The sequence below is a fragment of the Penaeus japonicus genome, unplaced genomic scaffold (assembly GCF_977035675.1).
Source record: "Penaeus japonicus unplaced genomic scaffold, GWHDUDI00000001_assembly GWHDUDI00000001, whole genome shotgun sequence".
Lineage (NCBI taxonomy): Eukaryota > Metazoa > Arthropoda > Malacostraca > Decapoda > Penaeidae > Penaeus > Penaeus japonicus.
Window position 1 is genome coordinate 30996684 of NW_028234403.1, and position 10000 is coordinate 31006683.

Below are 10000 nucleotides of genomic sequence, written 5' to 3' on the forward strand. Positions count from 1 at the left end.
AGGCGGAGAGGCTGGGGAGAGGGAGAGTAAGAGTGAGAGAGGGAGAGGTTGTAGGAGAGAGAGAGGCTGGGGAAGAGGGATAGACAGAGGTAAACAGAGAAATAGAGAGATATGTAAGAAAAGAAAGGAAGCGAGAGATAGACCGATGGAGTGAGAGATAGGCAGGTAGACAGAGAGAGAGAGAGAGAGAGAGAGAGAGAGAGAGAGAGAGAGAGAGAGAGAGAGAGAGAGAGAGAGAGAGAGAGAGAGAGAGAGAGAGAGACAACAACGATTACTAGCGGCGCTCGGGTTACATTTTGGCTGCGTGCCTGGTGCTCGCTCTCACTGGTGGCAGCTTGGTATTAACACCGACACACCGCCAGCCACCTCGTCTACTCTGAATGCCCCAGCGCCAACGTAAATGGACAATAGGGAGCAGACAACACACAAAAACAACACGCAAAAAAGAAAAAAAGAAAAATGATAAGAGATGCAGTGGACTAAATACAAAACGAGAAGAAGAAAAACAGGAATGATATCTCTCACATTCCGGAAATAGTATTGCTATTTATATTATGCAATACAGATACTTTGGCTCGAGAATGCACAGGTGCCAGGGTGTTACTCTCGATCAGGAATGGGTATGCGTGTGGTTTAGTGTGCTTTAGTGTGCATTGATGCATGCGAGGATCTTTGCAATGCCCTGTTTCGCTCTCTTACTTTGTGATACTCTTCTCTCTCTCTTTCTCTCACTCTGGCGCCTTTTCTCTGTGGTGTTCTATCCTCTCTTACTTTTACCTTTAAGCTCTCTCTTTATCTTTATCTTTCCATCCCCCTCTCCCCCCCCCTCTCTCTCTCTCTGTCTGTCTCTCTCTCTCTCTCTCTCTGTCTCTCTCTCTTCCTCTCTCTCTCTCTCTGTCTCTCTCTCTTCCTCTCTCTCTCTCTCTCTCTCTCTGTCTTTTTTTTTTGTTAAATTTTTTTTTCAATTCGACCTCCTATTCGTTTCAAACGAGTCTCTGTGTTGTGAAATATATATGTAATAATATTTCACAGAACAGTCCACTGGCCCCGTCCTCGCCAATGGCTGTGGTCGACATCCAACTTATTTTAGGGAGATGTATTTTAACCTTTATTACTTTTGCTTACAATTACATATTTCTTTCTATTCTACTATTTATAACAGTTTCCTCTATATCTAAATCCTTAAGACTAGTGTACATTGCCGGTTTGTTCCTTGTTCCTCGTAGACAGAGCAGTGAAGACCGTAGTAGTGAGAAGGCCAATCGACACCTCATCCATGCAACGACGGCGCTCTTCTGTTGCTGCCTTTTCTCTGCAAGCTGTTGTGCAAGGGATGAGTAGAATATCGTCGCTCTCGGTGACATTCCCCCAGAAGTCGTGAATACAAGTGGTGTGAAAGTACCTTGCTCTACTTCTCGGACGCGTTCGCCATACTCCCTCATTTTGTTGTTCTCATGCTTGGTGTGAGCAGAGAGGAGTTCCTGGGATCGGTTGCTCGTGGCCATAGGGTTGAAGATTCGTATGTCGAAGAAGGCCCGTTGCCCTCGTACCCAGAAACTGTTGGCACTGATGTCTAATCTGGCGTCGTCTGCAGTGTTGGTGGATTGGAGTGAGAAGTTGCGCCCTTCTGTGGGGATGAGGGGAGGTTCGATCCTCACGTCGCGGCACACCTCGCCAAGCATTTGTGCAGTCACGTCCCTCACCTCGTCGTGGCGCATGCAAACGAAGCCTCCCGTCTTGCACGTCATGGCATGGTTGGGGTCGAAAGCCGAACCGCATGTGCAGTGTTGGTGAAGGTCCTCTATTGGCCAACCATATCTCAGGGCAAGTGCGTCCACAAACTCCTGTTTGTTTAAACTAAACCCTTTGACTTTGATGGGGAGACTGGTCAACCAGTTAGAAGCGCCGGTTTCGCGTGCCATACTCATTCTTCTTTTCATATCCTCAGTAATTATAGAGGTTAGTTCTTGAAGTTGTGCCCTCTGCTTTGTTTCTCTATTTTTTGTAATTTCCATTTTGATTGTTTTTTGTTGTGTTGTATCAGGCTGTGTATATGTTTCTTGCGTTATTATGGCTTGAGTTAGGCTGGCTGAGAGCTTGACAGAGTTTTGGAACTCCATGTCCGCTATTTTACACGGGTTTGTTATGCCGAGTCCCCCAAGCCTTGGCGGAAGTTCGAGTATGGCTCTCTCGTTGGCAGTGGGATTTCTTCCACCTGATAGTGCTGGGATCAGGTGCTTTACAATTGCTTCCTCAAGTGGTGAAAGTAAAGGCTCGATGTTAGGTATAGTTCGCATTAAGAAGTTCCACTTGTGTTTGATACCGAAGGTGAAGGCGGTATATGCCGAGTGCGGTTCCTTCTTTGCGATTTCTGCCAGCTCTATCACTTCCCTTCTCCATTCATCCACTTGCCTTGTTATGTATTCTTCCCTGGCTGCTGTTGTGCCAAGAACTGCCCCAAGGTGTTTTTCACCGCCGGCCTTTATGATCACGTTTGTTTCTCGGAAGGCTTCTCTGGCTTGTCCGAGATATTCCGGTTTTACAATTAAAACCGATTTGGCGGCGTTCGGAAAAGATCCTTGTGGAGGGCCATGTGTCTCAATGAGATTCCACCACTTCCTTATGTTCTCAATTTTCCCTGCTCCGGTCAGGTCGTCGGCATAAGCAACTTGCTTTATATTTGTTGTTGTGTGGTCAATTATTGTTTGTAGCCTGAGGAGACCGATGGCGTACATCGCCATGGCAATTGGGTCACCTTGTGTTGTGCCCTCGGCTGAAGCTATCATCTCATAGGTATTTGTTCTATTGTCGAATATGTGGAGCTCTGCTGGGTTGTTGTAGGTGTTCTTAGTGTATTGTGCGAGGCTTGGGCATTTGACTTCTATATTGTGGATTGTTGCCTTCCGGTTGATGTTGTTGAAGGCATTTGTAGCATCCACCATGAGTACGGCCTGACAATCCGGCTCTTCATAGATGTTTCTCATGGCGTGGATTGCTGCCTCACACCCTGCCTGTTGACCTGCACACACCTGTAAATTTCCCACGGCTTGTCTAACGTCGTCTCCGACAACGTTCATGATTGCCTTGCCGATGATTCGTCGCAAGACTTCTCCAATGCCAATGGGGCGGCATCCGGGCTTCTTGTCGAGGGCAATTAAACGACAAGCTGTGAAGGCATCCAGGTCGTTGCAGTTTTCTGTTGCAAGTTTTCTAGCAAGAGATGCAATGGCTTTGCAAAGGTCATTTGCAGCTGTCCCAAACTTGCTGCTGCTCAGGATGGTTTTCCATGCCTTTGCGTCGAGTCCAGAAGGTCCAGCTGCACCATGTGTGTGCAATGCATGTGTTCTTATCTTTTCGCCGGTAATTCGCTCAAAGATCTCCGGAGGTGGGGAATTATACTCTCCACGAAACATCGTTCCCGCCGCCGCTTCCTTTGCAGGCGGGTGCTTTTCATTGAGCAAGCGACGGGTGTTTTCATTTAAGGGTAATGTCCCAGTTGTGTCATTTGATGTTAGGACCCTTACTGCCTTTGTCACTTTGCCTTGTTTCATTAGACTGGCAAATTTCCTTGATTTGTCCATCTCTTTTCTTGTTGCAATTGTTTTTCTGTGTCTTTCCTGTAGGTTTTTTGCCTCTTTCAGGAGTCCAGTAACATCTCCTACTTTCCATCGCTCCATCCTCCTTTTCATAGCCTTTACATCATCTGCGGTCTTGGATTTTGTATGTGTTCTTTGGCATATGAGATGAGGTAGAATAGCGATTATTTTTAGAGCAATCGGTTGGAGGAAGCTGCCGTTTGTGTACTCTTTAATTAAGAATTCGACTTCCTTAATTAAGTCTTTCGTTGCGTTGCATCTTGGAATGTCGAATAGATTGCTTGGGGAGAAAGTAACTATTTTCTTGTATATGTTTTCCGTTAGCAATGTTGCATCTTCAATTGACATATTTCGCCAGTATCGGGTCAGAGAAGAGTTTCCTTCCACCTGAGTGATTACCGGTTGCTGAGATTCGTGCCCTGTATTATTTATTTGAGATCCTACTATGCTATCTGTCTCTGCTTCTGTTCGCACTCTGGCTGGTTGGGATCTGTTTTGGCATTGTTGCCCAGCTCTGCACGATGTGCAATACCTTCCACTTCTTGTACATATGCAATTGGAGCAGTTTCGTGTAGTACAAGCACAGCAACGGGCTACAGTGGCCATTTTTGATAGTTGGTTGAGGTGAGCGATGCTGCAATTAGGCGCTCTAGGGGGGGGGAGATAACTCGGCTGTACGGTGTTTTAGGAGGGGGTGTATGGCATACTCTGGGAGGCTGGACGGTGTTATTTCACCCAAGGCTGAGTTCTCCTTGCAGATTCCCCGAGAGCTGTTACATACACCAAGTGAGAGAAGTGGGAGAGAAAAAATAAACAAACAAAGAGACAGAGGAAAAGGGTTGACAATGGTCAAGGCGTTGATAACCGCGGTCAGGTCCTTATCGGTGATTCCTCAAACGTCTGCTCGCGCACGCGCTAGTTCAAATCAGGGCGTGTGTCTCTAATACTATATTTTCAGTAGTATTTAGTGTGTAGAGAGAGATTATAAGGTATAAACCTTATTTAGCTATAGTGCGTATGTTTATACACTCTCTCTGTCTCTGTCTCTCTCTCTTCCTCTCTCTCTCTCTCTCTTCCTCTCTCTCTCTCTCTCTTCCTCTCTCTCTCTCTCTCTCTCTCTCTCTCTCTCTCTCTCTCTCTCTCTCTCTCTCTCTCTCTCTCTCTCTCTCTCTCATACCCTTTCTCTCACTGACGGACTCTCGGCCTCTTTCTTCCCTCTTTGTGATCCTCCTGCCCCTCAGTCCCGCTCGCCGGGGCACCTACGTCGCCCGCCTGTGCCAAATGGCGTCAGGAGTGTTTAACGGCATCAAAGGCTACCTTGCATCACTCCGCCTCATCTCCCTTTTCTCCTTGGCTATCCGAGATTATATTTTCATTCGACTTGAACTGTCTGTCTGGGAAGATAACTTCACCCGTGCCCCCCCTCCCTCCCCCCTTCCCTCTCCTCCGCCCTAACACACACATACGTGCTCATTCACTTCATATCTCTTCTCCCTCTTCACCCACCCTCCTCCCCATGCACTTCGCTGTCTGACCGTAGTGAATAGTATGGTTGAGACACTTTTCTTCCTTTGATTTATTCATTTATCATCAATATCATTATCATTATCATTATCATTATCATTATCATTAGCATCATCACCATCATCATCATCACCATCACCATCACCATCACCATCACCATCATCATTTATTCCAAGTGTTATTCCTCCCTCCCCCTCTTCCTTGATCGCAGCCAGAAGGTAAATCAATCCCCGACTGTCCCCGCGCGAAATCTTTCCTCCCAACACCCACTATGTTACACGAAGACTCACGCTGTGGAGGATCCGGGATTCTTAGACGTGACTCAGCGTGAAGGGCGGCCACGTGGTAGGTGTTAGTCAAGGCGCGTATTGAGGGAGGGAGGGAGAAAGAGGGAGGGTAGGAGGGAGGGAGGGAGGGATAGGGAGAAGGAGGGAGGGAAGGTTAGAGAGAGGGAAAAGGAGGACGAAGAGGGAAGTTGAGCAGGAGGAAGATAATGGAAGAAGAAGGAGAGGAGGAAGAAGTCTAAGAAGAAGGAGATAAAGAGAAAGAATATGATGTAGAGGAAGATGTAAAAAAGAAGAAGAGGAAGAAGGAGGAGGTGGAGAGACAGTACCCCCACCGCGCGCCCCATCGCCCTCCGGGTTGTATCAGTGGCGCTCTCTTTTAGTCCTACGGCGCTCTAATGAGACAGCAACGGATCAAGGAACACGCCTTCCCATCCCTCCCCCTCCAACCCTGCTCCCCTTCTCCCCTCGACCCCCACGCCCCCGCACACCCGTAGAGTAAGGTGCGAAGGCGTGTGTGAGAAAGTCGGTGCTAGCGTGCGGTCTGCCGGCGGAGTGGCAGCCCAGACGAGGTTCCGTGCGCGTGCCCAACAAAACACACTCGCGTTGCGCAAAGAGGGCGAAATGGAAGAGGGCAGCAAAGAGGCGTCAGTTACACGCGTTCTCTTGCTCTTAATGGCTTTATTCATCATCGCTTGAGATAAGAGGGTTTTGAAGGTCGTGTCGCAGGGAAGTACATCTGTTGTATGAATATTCCGGGAGATTTTCATAAGTGTACGGTTGGCAAAGTCATTCCCGAAAAGTTTGTCACAGATGATTATAGCTAACGATCAGTCAGCACTTGTTAACGACAGAGTGATAGCTCTGAGAGAGAGAGAGAGAGAGAGAGAGAGAGAGAGAGAGAGAGAGAGAGAGAGAGAGAGAGAGAGAGAGAGAGAGAGAGAGAGGGAGAAATCTTCTTGTTTCTGTTTCCTAATTTGAGAAACGAAGATATATTTCATTCTTATTTTTGTGTTGGTCGTAGTAATAAAATGATGAGCTAGAGCGAGAGAAAGTAGAAAAAAAAGTATTTTGAGCAGAAACACAGTACCGTTGACACAAAGAGCTTCAGATACAAACAAGTCAGGGAACGATTGCTTTGTCCTCTTTCCTGTAGAAGGAAAACGAAATAAAAGAATAGAGAGAAAAAATAAGAAGACGAAATTAAAGAAAATCAACTACCAACTTTTCTTTGTTAATGAGGCAGGTGTCACACAAACCAGTAAGTAGAAGGGGGAGGGGAGGGAGGGGGGGTGATTCAACATGCTTTTAGCCGCGAAAGAAAAGGAACGGTTGTACATTTTGTCTCGCGAGATGCCCCAGGAACGTGTTTGGTGGCGCGAGAGTGCTTGGAAGGGAGAAGGAAAAGGGAAAGAAGGAGAAGGAAAAGAAGAGGGAGAAGTAGTAGGAGAGTGAGAGAGAGAGAGGGGGGTAGGGGGGTAATGGGATTGAATATCTAAAAATATTTACGGGATGTGGCGTTTCATTGATGTTGAGCGTTTATGTTTGAGTAAGTGATAATTTCATGCGGAATCATTTTTGTTACTGTTTTACATGCAAAGGAGTAAATACAATAACTATATTTTTTCTCTCTCTCACTCTGTCTCTTTCTCTTTCTCCTTCTTTCTCTTTCACACACACACACACACACACACACACACACACACACACACACACACACACACACACACACACACACACACACACACACACACACACACACACATGCGAAGGCACTCATGCCCTCGCATGTGTATCCTAATGATATTCAAGACACTCCCTCACCCACGCACAACAAAAGAAACGATCCCACATCTAAATGACCTAAAAAGAAGCAAGAAAAAAACAAACAAGGAGAGAAAGAAGGTTTAAAAGAAAAAACTCACGAGATTCTTCCCAAGACAGCAAAAAATAGCGACAGTACAGTGCCAAGAGAGACAAAGAGGAGCATTAAAAGCTACAAACACAGCAGAGCCTTGATGTAAATGAGACATAGAGACGGTGTTGACCTGAGAAAAATGCAAGGAAGGAATGCAAGTGTCATGTGTACTTGATGGGGGGAGGGGGAGGAGAGGGGGGAGGGGGGAGAGGTTATGGTGAAGGGAAAGGAGTGAGGGTACAGGAGGTAGGAGGGAGGGAGGGAGGGAGGGAGGGTGGGAGGGAAAGGGGAGGTTGAAGATACAGTGCTAGAGGGGTAAGGGAGGAGACTAAAAGAAAGGAGGAGGGGGGGGGGTGTGAAGACACACGGTTGAGGGGGTGGGGTAAGGAGGGGGGTGAGTTGATGGGTGTCCGCTATCACATCTGACGCAGGAACTTGATGGCTGGTGTGTGTGTGTGTGTGTGGAAACTTTTGTGTGTGTGTGTAATTGGCTCCTGGCGTTTGAGGTCGACCAGATTACAAGAACGAAGTATTTGGATTAAAAACAAAATCAGAAAAAAGTGAGAGAAGATATATGCATGCAAGTGTGTTTTGTGAAGGATACAAACAAAAGAAAAATATCGCCGGAAGAAATTATATAAAGAGAGAGAAAGCGAGAAAGAAGAATATAATATAAATACTAATTTTTGTTTTCTCAATGATAAAATGTCGAAGAGCAGCTGCCGTGTTACACAAGGACAATTCATATATCCCGTTGGCTCACGGGTTTAACTTACTGTTTGTAGTTAAGAATGATAGAAAAAAAGGAAAGGAAGGAAGGAAGGAGAGCGGGAGTAGGAATAGGTAGATAGGGATAGGAGGAGAGGAAGGAGAAGTGAAAGGATAGAGGAGGGGGAGGAGGGGGAGGGGAGAGGAGGGATTAAAGGATAGAGAGAATGATCACGGAACAGGTGAAGTTGTCTCGGCCATCGCGTTCATTACGATAGAGATGCTGGGCTTTGGAGGGGAAATGGATGATAGATTGGCGGAGATAGCCCGCCTGTCTGTGGCTCGGGAGATAAGTGAGTGAGCAGGTGTAAAGACGATACAGGTGATTTACAGTCTCGTTTGATCGGCTTAAAGAGTCGTTAAGGTGTGTGCGGTGGAGATCTTACCGAAAGAAAAGAAAATATATTTTTTTCCTTCTCTTTTTTTTCTTCTTCTTCTTTGAAAGATGCAAAGGATGATTTGAGATTTGACGTCCATCAGTGGCATATCCCCCCTCCTCCTCCCCCTTCTGCGCCTCCTCCTCCTCCTCCTTATTCTCTCTCCTCTATATTCCAAAAACAGTCAAAATAAGAAGAAAAAAAATCCACGCACACACACACACACACATCAAACACACACACACACACACACACACACACACACACACACACACACACACACACACACACACACACACACACACACACACACACACACACACACACACACACACACACACACAGCATTTGAATGTCAATCAGTGGGTGCCTCTAACTACCGGTAGGGGAGGTGGAGGCGAGGGTGTGGGTAGAGGAGACTTTGATCACCTTCTGACTGGAACGCTGATGTAGAACCACAAGGCAGAACCGACCGCCCCCTCCCCACCGACCCTCTGCTGTCAGCTCAAACACACCGAAATAAACCTAGAAATATCCAACTCAAATACCCTCAAAATAGCCAGACGGACTCCCCTACCCCCTACCCCCCCACCGTCCCCATCCTCCCACGAACTCCCCTCTTTCCTCTTTTTTTCCTCTCTCTCTCTCTCTCCCTCTCTCTCTCTCTCTATTTCTCTCTCTCTCCCTCCCTCTCTCCCTCTCTCCTTCCCTCCCTCCCTCCCACTCCATTTCCTCTCAATCCCCGAATCTAGCACACCCAATCACTGAAAACCATTGATAAAAAATAGAAGTCAAAGAATATGTTAGGTCGGATTAGGTCATTGTAACTAATTGACAAGACTATTTTGACGTGAGTGTCAGTTGCCGTGTGATTTAGTGGCCTGTTAAAGGGTTTAGCAGCAAAGGGGAAAACAGGGAGAGGTGAAGCATGATTTATATTACTTAGTGCTACACTCCTTGCTCCTTGCTGTGTAAACGAGGGATTTTGTTTATGGATTGGTAATGCTGGAATTGGGCCTTACTTTGAGTCCATTTATTTAGGATTGGTAATGCTGGAATTGGGCCTTACTTTGATTCCATTTATTTAGGATTGGTAATGCTGGATTCGTGTTTATTTTAGAATTATCAATTGTTATTGTTATCAATTTTTTCAACAAATGTTTTTGGTTTAGTTTATTGTTATTGTTATGTTTTGTGCATTTTGCGTTTATTTTATTTGATAAAAATTTGGTTCCGGTTGGCTTTTCAACATCTGCTGTCCTGTCCTTTGCATCTGTTCTAATTCGAATATACACTTGTGGATATATTATATTACTTCATGAATCTGTTATTTGAAATATCAGCTTTGAATTTCTCAATCACATTTCATATTTTTTCAAAACTAAAACCTTTTGATGTGCCAATCTAATCTATTAGAAAAAAAATAGTTGTTGTTTTTTGACACCCACTTTACCCCCTCCCCTACCCCTCACACCTTCTCAAACAGCGTACACTTACTCGTCCTTTTTTAGAAGGTGACAGATATATCTCGAA

General features: G+C 46.0%; 2 protein-coding genes across 2 annotated transcripts in view; one reads left to right on the forward strand and one right to left on the reverse strand.

The window, feature by feature from the left end:
* The window catches only part of LOC122251596 (homeobox protein six1), an 86739-nt gene that overhangs the window by 22149 nt on the left and 54590 nt on the right, over window positions 1–10000 (forward strand). The gene's annotated exons all lie outside the window — the stretch shown is intronic.
* Window positions 943–4606, reverse strand: LOC147472521 (uncharacterized). Its single transcript, XM_086539011.1, has one exon. It carries the CDS (start codon window positions 4200–4202, stop codon window positions 1128–1130), a length of 3075 nt encoding a protein of 1024 aa, XP_086395137.1. The 5' UTR covers window positions 4203–4606; the 3' UTR covers window positions 943–1127.